The sequence below is a fragment of the Quercus robur genome, chromosome 4 (genome assembly GCF_932294415.1).
Source record: "Quercus robur chromosome 4, dhQueRobu3.1, whole genome shotgun sequence".
Classification (NCBI taxonomy): domain Eukaryota; kingdom Viridiplantae; phylum Streptophyta; class Magnoliopsida; order Fagales; family Fagaceae; genus Quercus; species Quercus robur.
Genome location: NC_065537.1, coordinates 86,287,316 through 86,301,891, shown reverse-complemented (window position 1 = coordinate 86,301,891; position 14,576 = coordinate 86,287,316). Strand labels below are relative to the sequence as shown.

The 14,576-nt window shown below is 37.2% G+C and overlaps 2 protein-coding genes across 2 annotated transcripts; one reads left to right on the top strand and one right to left on the bottom strand.

Annotated features, from left to right (window-relative positions):
* Window positions 1–7,087: 7,087 nt before the first annotated feature.
* On the top strand, window positions 7,088–7,825 carry LOC126722840 (uncharacterized). The gene has a single exon (XM_050425980.1). The coding sequence runs from the start codon at window positions 7,088–7,090 to the stop codon at window positions 7,823–7,825; it is 738 nt and encodes a 245-aa protein (XP_050281937.1).
* A 5,219-nt stretch (window positions 7,826–13,044) lies between these two features.
* LOC126722839 (uncharacterized) lies at window positions 13,045–14,085 on the bottom strand. The gene has a single exon (XM_050425979.1). The coding sequence runs from the start codon at window positions 14,083–14,085 to the stop codon at window positions 13,045–13,047; it is 1,041 nt and encodes a 346-aa protein (XP_050281936.1).
* Between the last annotated feature and the right edge of the window lie 491 nt (window positions 14,086–14,576).

Below are 14,576 nucleotides of genomic sequence, written 5' to 3'. Positions count from 1 at the left end.
TGGTAGTAATTTTGTGTTTAATAGTTTTGGTTCTTTGAGTAGTGCTAACACAAAAGATTGTTGCCATTATCTTGATACAACCTTCTTAAATTCTAATCAATTCAAGAACTTATAAGAAGTTTATGCAGATGAATATAAGAAAAAAGTACTAAAGAAATATGTATTACACTAAAATATTTAAGGAGTGTTATGGATTGAAGAGCAACATGTCATAGCCAAATTGAACTTGGAATAAGAGATAAGTTTAAGCTAAATAAGGTATGATGATTTAATTCATATAGAAAGGTACAAAATCATTGTGCTCTGTCTTAATAAATACAAAGAACATATTGAACTCAGAAAAAAGAGATAATTTTAAGCATTTTTTTCCCCTTGAGAATGAGATAAGTTTAAGCTAACTGAGGTGAGGAATAATAGTGTGTGTGTCTATATATATATATATATATATATATATATATTTGGCTAGCATGATTTGAATTAAGTTGTGGAATTTTCTAAGAATAAGTTACATCAAGGTATATGCTTCAGTTGAAAGAATTTTTAAATCCAAAGAAATGGATATTAGGTTAACCATGAAAAACATAAAGAAATATTGCATGCATGCCCATAGTCATAAAATGGATGCAATACTTAAATATTGTAAGTGTCCCAAAATTGTTTCCTTGAAAATTACAAATGGTAAGATTTAGAGATTAGATCTTAAAATAAAATTTAAAAAAACCTTTAGTGTGTTTGAATTACCATAATGTTATTTGCATTGTATTTTGTTGAAAATTTAAAAAAAAAACCATATAAAGATTAGGTATAATCTCAAATACAAAGAAAAAGAGAAACACATGGTATAATCCCAAGTATAAAGAAAAAGAGAAACGCCATACCTATAAATCATAATATTTTGTTTCCTCTCCCAAGGAATCCTAAGAAAGAAATTATAAATTAGCATATATTTAGATGAGAATAAAGGATTTTAGCAAGAATTTGTGTAGTATTTAATTTAAAAAATAACAAAGCTATTCAGAAAATAAAATAAACAAATGGGAGGCAAAAGACCATGTACTAAAACAAAATAAGAAATTAGCAAGATGGTAATGTATTTCGATATGATGGAAGCGATTTGATAAATTGTGATCAAGGCAAATAACCATTACTCAAAAGAAGAAGTGGAAAACATTTAAAATGTACCAAAAAAAAAAAAAAAACAATAGAGTGAAGATCAAGAGTATTGTAAGCACATTGAAATACTTACCAAATTGAGCCGATGACTTTTTGTTGAATTGTTATCTCTGATCGAATAAATCATCTCAATCTTAGTAAAGAAAATCCAGAGTTTCTTGATGGGTGTGTTTTCTTTTATTTTCTTCATGGGTGTGTTTTATACTATTCATTTTCATATGAAAATTTATTTTGTCATAATGCACTTTGGCATAACTTAATATATGACTGTTCAAGAGAATGTGTAAGGTCATAAACTCATAATGCAATATTGGGTGTGTTTTCTACTATTCTGTTCATATGACAATTTATTTTGCCATAATGCACTTGGGAATCGTTTAGTATTCATATGTTCAGTCAAGAGAATGTGTATGGTCATAAACTGATAATGCAATTTTGATTTTTTTATGTCCAATATTGAATATTTTAATATTTAATATGTTTAGTATTATATATATATATATATATATATATATATATATATAATGTTAGATATTTTGGAGTGTTAAGTGGTATTTCTATTTCTATTATATCTCTTTTACTATAAATTACCACCAACAAAGTGATATGCTGAAGATAATCCCACCATTTGTAGTTCTATGTCACATGTTTGATAAAATACCTATGAGAAGGGTTAACAAAAAAAAAAAAAAAAAGGATGGTATGTCCGATGAAGAATTCCTACTTTTTTATTTTGGTTTTTATTATTATTTATAAATAACATATTTTATGACTACATGTTTTCAATGATAATTGTAGGTACTCAAGAATCCTTAGATAGTCAGTTTGCATACTACCTATCACGGGTATGGAGGACTTAGCTGAAAAATGGAGTCAATTTACTCTATCAGAGAGGGAGAACACAGGCTTTGTACTTCAAAGAGACCAACAAACGGGTGAGTTCATTCTAGCAGCACAGTTCCTGACGCCACGATTCCTTAACATGGAAGCCATGGCAAAAACTTTCAAACAATTATGGAGGTCCACGAATGGTTTCAAGATACATAATCATAAGGAGCATCAAGTGTTATTTGTCTTTGATAATTTGGGTGATGTGGATCGGATACTGAAGAGTCAACCCTAGAGTTTCAACAAACACCTAGTAATGCTATAAAGGTACAATTCGGATATTCCAGAAAGAGATCTAGTTTTCAAGACAACACTATTTTAGGTTCAGGTCCAAGAAATTCCGGTGCGTTTCAAGACGAGAAAGGTAGCTAAAGAAATATGTGACACAATCGAAGAGGTACAGAAGTCCACGAGTACAGTTGATGAGGAGTGTGGACATTTCATAAGGGTTCAAGTTCTTATTGATATTTCTCTGCCACTGTGTCGAGGTAGGCTGATCACTAGGGGTGTCCACGGGTCGGGCCAGGTCGGGTTTGTGCCCAACCCGGACTCGACCCGACATTATCGGGTGGGGAAGATTTCGACCCGCAACCGACCCACCGAAAGTTTCAGATCACCGGGTCGGGTCGCATCGGTTTTCGGGTGTAAATCGGTCGGTTTCAGGTTTTCCGATTCGCTGGTTTTTGGCCGAAATCTGGCTGGATCTTGTCAGATCTGGCCGGATCTAACGAGGGTTGGGCGAGATTCCTTTGGATCTATGAAAATTTGGCTGAGATTTGGCTGAGTTGGAGTCGGGCTTACCAGAGTTTTGGCCGAGTTTGAGTAGATTTGGGATGGATTCGCCGGAATTAAGCATGTCTGAGTTAGGAAAAGACTAGATCTTGGCCGGATTTGAGCTGATCTAAGTGAAGGAAGCCCAAACGTGGCCGAATCGGAGCTACGAAGCGCTAGATCGTCGCCAGATCTTGGTGATTTTCTGGGTTCTTTGAGTTTTTGTCTGGCGGGTCGGGTGGCTCGGTTCCTTGAGAACGAAACCCGCCACTCGACCCGCCGGAGTCGGTTCTGACGGTTTCAGACCCGTCATCGACCCGTCGGAGGTGTCAACCCGGCTGTGACGGGTCGGTTTCGGTCGGGTTGGTCGGTTCCGGCGGGTCTTCGGTTTGCCTGGACACCCCTACTGGTCACAATGGAGAATGGAGGAAAAATCTAGATTAGCTTCAAATATGAACAACTACCGAATTTTTGTTTTTGGTGTGGATGCTTGAACCATTGCTTCAAAAATTGCAAATTGTGGATTGATAGTAAAGGAACTCTTACTCCAGATCAACAACAGTTTAATTCCACTTTGAGGGTAGCCCCTTATACATCGGCAGGGAAGGATGTTATTTACGCCCCTGGTTATTATAAGCATTCGAAGCCTAGAGCACGTGCTAAGTTTCATGGTGTTCAGTCCCAGTCAAGTTCATCGGTGAGGGCAGGTGAGGATGGCAGTCCGATGGTGGTGCAACCAGCTAAGAGGGTGACAAAAAAGAGCGTTGATGGTGAGGCATTCAAGAGCATTGATGGCATTAAAAAGGGTGAAGCGCTGAACAATAATTGCGCGGACGTGGAGGGAACGTTACAACCGAATCAGGAAGAACAACAAATTTCAGATTCTATATCAACATTATCACCTCCTATTAATGCTCCTAATTCTAAGGAAGTTAATATGGAATCCAGAAATTTAATTCTAAATTCGGTTTCAGAGGCAGAATTATTTGATATACAAATAAGGGAGAATGATGAGGCTTTAAAGGCATTTGGGAATAACTCAGAATTTAAGGAAATTCCAACTGCCGTAATTAATTCGCAATCAAATTCTCCAGTAAAGCAAGTCGTTTCTGATGAAAGGGAAAGAGCTAGACAAGTTGGCACTAGGGCAACACGGGGGAAAAAATTCACCACAACCACCAACGAAAAAAAAAAAAAAAAAGGCAGGGGGTCAAGGAGAGGGCAGCAGACGGGTTGGCAATGGAGAAAAAAAATTTTGGGAAGCGGAGGGGAGTGTCTCATCTGGAGTTACCAAGTAAACATCAACGGGTTTCTAAAGATGAGAGGGAATCGTTTTATTCAAGGGTGGAGGCTGAGAATCTGCCCCGCCAATCACAATAAGTTGCTTAGTCTGAAATTGTCATAGGCTTGGGAACCCATGTACAGGGAACGAGCTTGCTGAAATGGTGCAGGCAAATGATCCTTCTGTCGTGTTTTTAGCCGAAACATGAGCAGACAAAGCAAGGCTAAAAGATGTGAAAAGGAAAATTCAATTCGAAAATATGTTTGTATCACCAAGAAACACTAGAGGAGGCAAGTTAGTTCTTTTTTGGAGGGAGTCAGTTGACATTTCAGTGAAGGGTTTTGATAAGAACCATATCGATACCATCATCAACAAAAACAAAGAAGGTGAGTGGAGATTCACTGGTTTCTATGGTGAACCTGACATACAGAAGCGAGTTGAATCTTAGGACTTGCTTAGAGAGTTAAATCAGATATTCAGATTGCCATGGTTGTGTGTGGGGGATTTTAACGAGCTGGTTCAAAGTGACAAAATATTGGGTGGAAATAGGAGAACAACCAAATGCAACTCTTCCGGGATGCAATTGATATGTGTGGTTTTATTGATCTTGGGTATTCAAGTTCAAAATTTACATGGAGCAAACACTACAGTAATGGGTACTCAATATGGGAAAGACTAGATAGAGCTCTATGTACACCGGAGTGGCTCACCCAATTTTCCGGTACAAAGGTCAGTTACCTTACATGCACTACATTGGATCATTCTCCTTTATGGATGACTCCAAGTGACATACTACCCCCCCCCCATGTCAAGGCCTTTCCGTTTTGAAGAAATGTGATTGTCGGATAAAGGGTATGGATGGGTAGTTGAAGCGGTATGGAGAAATACTTCCTACCATGGGGCCGAGACTCAAGTGCTGAAAAGAATTGAAAAATGTGGAACTGAACTTACACAATGGAGTAGGAGGAATTTTGGACATGTTAGGAAGGAAATTATGGAGAAAAGAAAGTGGTTGGCTAAGGCTAAATTGGAGGCAAGGCAGACTGGATGTAGTTTTTGGGTTAAGGAGTTGAAATTGGAGATAAATGATTTATTGATCAAAGAAAATACAATGTGGAGGCAGCGTGCAAAATCCTTTTGGTTGGTGGGAGGAGATATGAACTCGAAATATTTCCACAATCGGGCAACCCAAAGGTATCGACGAAATCGAATTTTGGGCATACAGAACTCCTTAAAGGATTGGGTAACTCACCCCAATGACATTGCCGAGACCTTCATTGAGTCATACTAGTGACTCTTTGCCTCTTCAAATCCAATAATGGGGGAGGTAGCCTTGAACCACATGGAAAGAAGTGTTATCGATGATACGAATGCAATGATGTTGCAAGAGTTCACAGAGTTGGAGGTTGAAGAAGCACTTAAACAAATGGTTCCCCTAAAAACTCTTGGCCTCGATAGTATGCCCCCTCTTTTCTATCAAAATTATTGGAGTCTTGTTGGTGATGATGTTTCTAAAACAATATTATCCAGGTTAAATTCTGCCACTATACCCCACCCCTAAATCACACCTTTATGACTCTAATCCCAATAACAAAGAACCCTTTGGCTGTCACTGATTACCGTCCTATTAGCCTATGCAATGTTCTTTAAAAAATATTTTCTAATGTACTTGCAAATAGGTTAAAGAAAATTTTACCTTCCATAATAACTGAACACCAAAGTGTTTTTACCAAACACCGCTTGATTTCGAATAATATTCTTGTTGCATTTGAAACTTTGCATAGCATGAATATCCATAAATCTAGCAAATCAGGTTATATGGCAGTAAAATTAGATATGAGTAAGGCCTATGATAGAGTGAAGTGGATTTTTTTGGAGGAAGTGATGAGAAGGATGGGTTTCAATGAACAATGGATTGCTCTTATCATGACTTGTGTCAAAACAATGTCATATTTAGTGCTTGTAAATGGGGAACCAAAGGGGTTGATTCAACCTTCAAGGGGTATTCGCCAAGGAGACCCCCTATCCCCCTTCCTATTCTTATTATGCACGGAAGGACTTAATAGTCTTATTGTGAAGGCAGAAAGGGAAGGCTTTATCCATGGATTTCCCCTAAATAGGGGAGGTTCAAAACTAACCCATTTGCTCTTTGTAGATAATACCTTACTGTTTTGCAAGTCTAGCAGAAGTGAATGTCAAAAAGTGTTGGAAATTTTGGCTTCCTATGAAAGTTTGTCGAGGCAAAAAATTAACCTAGGCAAAACTTCCATCTTTTTTAGCAAGTCCACTACTGAGGCCATGAGGATAGAAATAAAGGAAGTTTTGGGGGTTCCTGAAATTCTGCATTATGACAAATATTTGGGTTTACCCTTACTAGTGGGGAGACACAAAAAGGCGAGTTTTGATTATATAAAAGATAGGGTGTGGAGGAAATTATAGGGTTGGGAAGAAAAATTGCTTTCACAAGCAAGGAGGGAAGTGTTGATTAAGGCGGTGGTGCAAGCAATCCCCACATTCACAAAGATTTGTTTCAAACTCCCAATTGGCCTTTGTGATGAAATTGAAAAGCTCATTCAAAGGTTTTGGTGGGGACAAAGGGGTGATCGAAGGAAGATTCATTGGGTTAAATGTGAGGATATGTGTGAACCAAAATCCGAAGGTGGTATGGGCTTCAAGGAATTAGCTTTATTCAACGATGCTCTCTTGGCAAAGCAAACTTAGAGGTTGCTGCTAACCAAAATTCCTTGTTTTACAAAGTGTTCAAACAAATTTCTTTCCAAGTAGTTCAATTCTAGAAGCTAAGGAAGGTCATGGTGGTTCATACGCTTGGAGGAGTATTTTGAGGGGAAGGGAGGTTATCCAGCGAGGTGCAAAGTGGAGAGTTGGTGATGGGGAAAAAAAATCAAAATATGGGGTGACAAATGGCTGCCCTCTTCAAATACTCCAACAGTCCATGGACCTCTCACGGCAGAAATGCAAGGAGCCACGGTGAGTTCTCTCATAAATCCTATCACTAGGCAATGGGATCATAGTTTGCTGCAAAACTCTTTAAATGCTGAGGAATCAGAGCTGATACAAAGAATTCCACTCAGCCGATACACCGTAAATGACACTCTATTCTGGCCTTCTGTTCAATCTGGAGAGTACACCGTCAGGTCTGGGTATTTTTACCTTAAAACAGAAGCAAGATCAACCATTCCTTTGAGACGAAACAATACCGAGATGCTGAGACCATTGTGGAAAAAAATATGGAAATTGTCCTTGCCATGTAAAGTCCGAAATTTTCTGTGGAGAGCTTGTAGGAATGCCATTCCAATGAAAAATTTGCAGCGCCATTGTGTGGTTGATGATCCACTATGCCCTCTCTGTTCGCAACATGAGGAGAACGTGCTCCATGCACTTTGGTCCTGTCCAGAGCTAGCACAGGTGTGGAATGAAGACAACCAGTGGAGTTTCAAAGACCGAATGACCTTCCATGACTTCCCACAATTGCTCCTACATGTCCTTAACTCGGAGTGCAGTGTGGAACTATTTGCAATGCAAGTTTGGATGGTTTGGTTCAGAAGAAATAAGGTTAGAACAGCTCCTCCAGGCTTCCCTCTGAATCTGATATCACAGAGAGCAAATGATGGAGTACAGAGCAGCTCAGCAATGGACAATCAGAACAAGAACATCGGTCAGAACAGGTGCAAGGTGGTCACCTCCTCCTGATGGCTAGTACAAAGCAAACTTTGATGCAGCAACGTTCAAAGAGGATGAAAGGGCAGGTATCGATGTCATTTTGCGCGACAGCAAGGGGTTGGTAATGGTATCTGCATCACAGAATATTCATCTCACGACTTCAATGGTGGAAATGGAAGCCATGGCAGCCATATGAGCCATTGAACTCTCCTCCGAGCTGGTTTTCGACAGAGTTATCTTTGAAGGTGATTATAAAACTGTCATAAGGGCTTTAACAGATTCATCACAACCATTTGCAACTTATGGCTTGCTGATTCGGGATGCACAAACTTTGGCGAATCGGTTTAATGGGGTTAGGTTTCAACATGTTGGTAAGGAAGGCAACAAAATAGCTCACAACCTTGCTAGATATACACGTCATATCACAGGTTATTATGTATGAATAGAGGATGTTTCAGTCCATTGTTTGAATGTTTATCAGGTAGACATACCTTAATTAAATAAAATTCAAGCCTTCTTTCTCAAAAAAAAAAAAAAAAAAAAAAAAAAACTTCTCATTTAGAGTACCACTACACAAGTATTAAGTAAAAAACATACAGCAATTTTGAATTTGTATACACAGGGAATGCAAACAACCAATGAATCATGAGCAAGTCTTTTATTTTTCTATTAAAAACATTTAAAATAATTTGCAATTCAAAACTAAATATTCTTTAACATATGCTCTTAAGATAGTTGTCAATAATAGTTTACATACAATCATGAAAACATTGCCCAAAAAATAAAAGCTACATGTGTCCAAAATGGTAGAGATTAATGGTCAAAAGATAGTCTCTACATTTTCATGTTAGTAGTGACTGGTTCAAAAGTGTTGATTATTAAATCATAGCCATTGATGATGAGATGTATTGCTGATTTCTTTTTCTTTTTTTAATTGTTGGGGAGTGGGATTTAAACACACAGTCTAACCCTCTGCCTTGTTGTTACAAAGGGGTGTTTAACATTGATGTAGAAAGAATCCCCTTGAAGACTTCAGTGTGCCATTTCATAAGGTGTATTATAAGCATCAATGTTAGAGATATCAAAACCCAAGATTCATGTCCATTTTAGTTAATCCATACTCAATTTATCAGTACACTACTCCTTCGCTTCAAAGCTTATAAGGCAGAAAGTGGGGGGATTTCTCTTCAATGTGGGACGCTTAGGACGTTGCAGAGCATGCCAAGGTCGGCCAAGGACGTTGCCAAGCATGCCTAGGACATTGCAAAGCATGCTGAGGTCGGCCAAGGACGTTGCCGAGCATGCCTAGGACGTTGCAAGCATGCCTTAGATACCCACAATAACTATAAATATTTAAATGTCAAGTTAGCTTATGATTAGTCTCTCTATATATATTTCCAATAGCCTCATTGTAAAATGACAATTTATTATATGGTACATATATAATCCTTTTAGAACTTTCTTTGGAAAAGAATCTTTTAGTAGTTTTTATTAATTTAAGTGTAAACGGAAAAAAAAAAATCACACGTACACAGTACACTTTCTATTATTTCTTCCCACTCGTTTTCTCAATCTCATTAACAATTCTAAAATCCAAAATACAAACTTTAGTAAACATTTTTCCCAAACCACAATTCACTCTCTATTTTTTCTTCGCTCTCATTTTCTCAATCTCATATACAATTATAATACCCAATATGCATGCTTACAAGTGTTGGTTTACATGTATGACAGATTGAATTACACAAAATGAGTGGACAAAATTGGCCTTTGCTCCTTTCTATCAAACAATCCAGCATTTTGCCCCATTTCCCAAACTAATTAGGGAAATGCTCATCTTTTGAAACTCGATTTTCTCAAAATCGAGTTAAGCCCTATGGTGGCATTTTAAGGAGTCTATAATGATGTTTTAAGGAGCTCGAGAGAGAAAAAAAAAAAAAAAAAAAAAAAAAAAAAAAAAAAAAAAAAAAAAAAAAAAAAAAAAACTTGCATGGAACTTGAGTTCATGGAGCTCGAGTTCTAAAACGCCACTATAGGCTCCTTAAAATGTCATTATAAGCTCTTTAAAACATCATTATATGGCTCCAAAATTTTTTTTTTTTTTTTAACTCGATTTTGAGAAAATCGAGTTTCAAAAAAGGGGCATTTGCCTAATTAGTTTGAGAAATAGGGCAAAATGCTAGATTGTTTGATGAAAAAGGACAAAGGCCAATTTTGTAGATATCCAAATACCCACAACATGCGAGGTTGACCTCATTAAAACCAGGAATTAATTTCAAAATGGTATATATAAAAGATAATTATATCTTATTTTTATATGACCGTAGGCATTTAATTAAAGAATCATGATCTCACTCACTGAGTCAGATCTCTATTTTTCATATTACTGGGTCAACTTGACACAACCATGAGCATATATTGAGCACCTCCCATCACTTTCAATATGACATGCGTAAACTACTTCATTTATATGTCATGCATGAACTGTATTAATTAGAACAACTTTGATCTGGTCAATAAATTATTGCACCATAATCTTGAATTTTAGCTATCGGTTTTATCAGTACATTTTTCAGATAAGGGTACTAGAAGCAAGGACAGATATACCACATCTCTTACTTTGACTTATACGTAGATTATTAACCAATAATATCATTTAAAAATACGTGGAAAATTTATAAGTTCAACTTCTTCACGTTGCCAACATACAATTACAAAGAGCAATACCACTCAATTCGACGACTCCAATGGTTGAACGCGGGTTCCTAACTCTCTAACGCGACCCCAACGGGTTGGTTGTCAGTTTTCTATTTCAAAACCCGTGAAACCCGACCCGAACTGAAAGCTTTAACCTTTTCGGACGAAATTTGACAAGATCTCATCGAGATCTGTCTAGATCTAGTCTAGATCCTACCAAATCTAGGCTAGATCCGGCCAAATATTGGCCTCAGTGATAAAACCCGAAACCAACCCAACACAACTCGAAACCGACAAGACCCAAACCAAAAAATCCGACCAGATCATTTGGGTCGGTTTCGGGTCATAATTTCCTCCACCCGAATCATTTGGGTCAAGTCCGGGTTGGGCACAAACCCGACCCGGCCCAACCTGTGAACAGCCTTAAATAGCTGGGATTTTAAGTGTGACTCTTATACGCTTCACCCATATTATATATATCCTCATTATCCACAAAATTGTAAGGAGACTATTCAGAATAAAATCCTAGAGAAGTTTCTACAACACCCACCATTTTAGAGAGAATTACTCATGCTTAAGTGAGAATTCCTTTGTAGTTTCTTCTCCTCCCCTCTCCCATTGTTATACCTTGAGAGGAGATTTGTACCAAAATACAACTCACATATTCAAAGTGTAGAAAGTGTTCTGGAGTTAGGAAGCAATAGGTATTTGCCAAAAGAAGCCAGTAAGGGTTGGCAGTGCAAGGGTGGTATTGCGGGATCCGGATAACTAGTGAAAATAAGACTCTGAGAAGTCCGCTGGTTGCTGGAGCTTGGAGGGCTCAAGTACTTTGGGTAAATTAGGCTTGGTGAGTCTTTTTGATATCTTTGTACTCCAACTTATTCACTAGTGGATCATTTCGACTTGGTAAGTCGTGAAGAGATTTTTCGCCGAGTTCTTCGATTTAATCTTCGATAACACGTCTTGGTGTTATCTTATATTTGCATCTCTCTCTCCTTACTCTTGTGCTTTACATTTATTGTGTAACGCCTATATTTATGCACTAGAGTAGTTTCAGTTTATTGTTCTTCATTTACTCTTATTTCGCACTTAGATAAATAGAATAAAAGTAATTTAGGCGTAAGTTTAAAATTGGGGCTCTAAACAAGCTATAGTGTTTACACTATTTAAGCTTTCAGTAGCAAATCAATTTAAGGATATTTTGAGGAAGCAAATTAATTTAAATTAAACATGTCCTACGAAAAGCAAATCCAAAAAATAAAAATAAAACCGCTGCACACCCTTGATGCGATGGTCACTCCATAAGTATATGTACTTGTGGGGTGTAGGGGGCAAGAGCCGAGTTCAAGTCTCCAGGAGGAACTTTCAGACACATATACACTTAGATTAAGTTAAAGTAGAATTCTATCTTGTGTAAAATAAAATAAAAAGAAGACTATGAGTCTATTTGGATAGGTTGTTTTGAAAACTGGGTTTTTTTTTAAATAGCGTTTTAAAAATGTGCATTTTAAAAACTCGGAGGGTGTTTGGTATTGTTGTTTAAACAACAATTTTCAGTATTTAAACAACATTATACGCATTTCTACACATTTTTTCACCCACACATATTTCCACAAAACAACAACGTTACTAGAAATCTCTTATCAAACGGGTCCTCAATTTTGAAAGCCACAATTAAACGTTTGGTAAAACTTGTAAAAATTGCGGTTTGAAAACTATAAATTTTTTGTTGTGGATGAAAATTACCAAAAAGAACTTTTTTTTTAAAGAAGAAATACCAAAAAGGACTTAAATTTGATGTTGAGGATATACAGTCATTTTAATTGTAGCCTGTGCTAAACATGATAACACAGTTACCCAGTACCCTCACTTCCCTTGTGCAGCCATGCTCCCCAACAAAGCTTTTTATTACAGAGTATTAGGGCCCGTTTGGTAATATTATTCTAGTAACGTTGTTTAAATGTTGTGAAAATACGTGTGTGAAAAAGTTTTGTGGAAATATGTGTTGTGTTATATAAACAACGAAAACTGTTATTTAAACAACATAACCAAAGTATATGAACAGAAATTTCACTAAATATTTGCGTTTGAGGCAAAGAGAAATACAGATCCTCATCCATCATCCAACCTATCCCATAAGATAAATAATTGGCATATTGCGTCTTAAAATGGGAAAATAATCTACATGTTTGCTTATGCTTACAGTAAGCTTACTGGAAAATCATCATCATAAAATGCAAATATAAATTTTGGACGACATGTAGATTTATTTTCAAAATTAGAGGGTACAGCATGGTCCTATAATTATTCATTCCTGGCAACTCATATCCCCAATGCTATAATAAATTGAGTGGAACTCTGAAGTACTTAAATCGTAATTGATTCCAAAGCTTCATTTGTTTGCATCTCAACTTCAAGCTTCTATCATCAAGTTTGTGTAATTGCCACATGGTATATATGATCACATTAACTGTATTCTCATAGTAGTTAACTTACTCATTCGCAATAACAAAAACAAACAACAAACTAGGTAAAATTCATGTGTGTAAATCTTAAAATCTAGAATAATCTTGATAGTTATCTATTCCACCAGAATTGTCTGTGGATCCCCAAAATATACCACCCTCGCTAGCACTACCATCGCCTCCAGAAGTATTCATAACACCATTGCTGCCATCGCCGCCACCTAGTAGTCCTCGCACCAATGTCTGGCCTAAACTCTCTAAAATTCCTTTAATTGCCTGGTTCAGCATACCATTTCTTTGCCTACTTCCAGTAGTCCCAACAGATCCATAGGAACCCTGGTGGGCATAGTTCACATGATTTTGCACAGGATACCTTGTTTGAAACTGAGGACCAGCTCTTGGAGCCATATAGTTTTGCATGAGAGGTCCTGTTTGTGATTGATTTCCAAGAACCTGATAATGAGGACTAGCTGGAACTATGCAGTTTTGGGTTAGAGGAGGTCTTGGATTTGCTTTAGTACAGCCCCAATGAGCATCAAAATCACACAACCTACATCGATAGTGCCACTGTTTGACCCCCAGCTGCTCCATACATATATCGCATGAGAAGCTTTTGTTATCATCAGGAGATGAGAATGTGAGATTGAGCTGGTGATAGTGGGATTGGTGACTAATCATTAATGGCATGGAAGCACAAGTAGTATGGAGATCGATGTTGCACAATCCACAATGGTAGGAAAAGCTATTACCTTCCTTCCCACATGCATCACAGTTGAATAATCCTTCTGGGTATAAAGGTTTTGGGAATAGAGAAAGGATATGGTTTTGGTCAAATGGGTGAGTAATTTGCTGAGGCAATCGTGAACATGAGATATGGAGGAAGTAGCTGCAGAATGTGCAACAGTAAATTGATCCAGAGGCTCCGAGTTTGCAGCCTGAACACAAGGCTAAGTTTAGGGTTTGTTGTGGTAGATAGTTGGAGAGCTGTAATGGATGTTGGTGGCTGAAATGGTGAATTTCAGGTTCAGGTTGGCCATTCATTATACCAATGTAGCTCACTTTTTCTCCCACCGCTTTCTCTTTCTGATCTCTCAGAATTGGTTTGTGCAATTGAAGTATTAAACTCATATAGTGCAAACCAAGCTTATAATGTCGAGTCTAGCGAGCTAAGTCAACCAATAATGTGATAGACAGAGTCAATGTCAACTTCTATTATTGGCAATGAGGGTGTTGAATTTGCCAATCAACTTCTGAGCTGGCTGGAATGGAAGTTTGATAGTTAATTGTAGCTAATTATTAAAGGCATCTGTAGTGGCAATTTGGGGGGATATTGTAGTATATAGTAGTAAAAAAAAACATATTATAAACACAATATGCAATTAGATGCAGACTTCATGAGGCTTAAGAAATCAAAATGAATTTGTTTAGGTAGCTTAGTATAAGTTACTCTATATTCACATTCACATTGTAGATAGATGATCCTAACTATATATTCTTGTAATACCGATATGCCATATAGGCGTTTCCTGTGTGATGCTAAAGCTTAAAAAAAACTCCAAGTTAAAGTCAGTAACACGCAATACATATTAAGGGCACAAAAGCTTGTACTCAAGTAATCA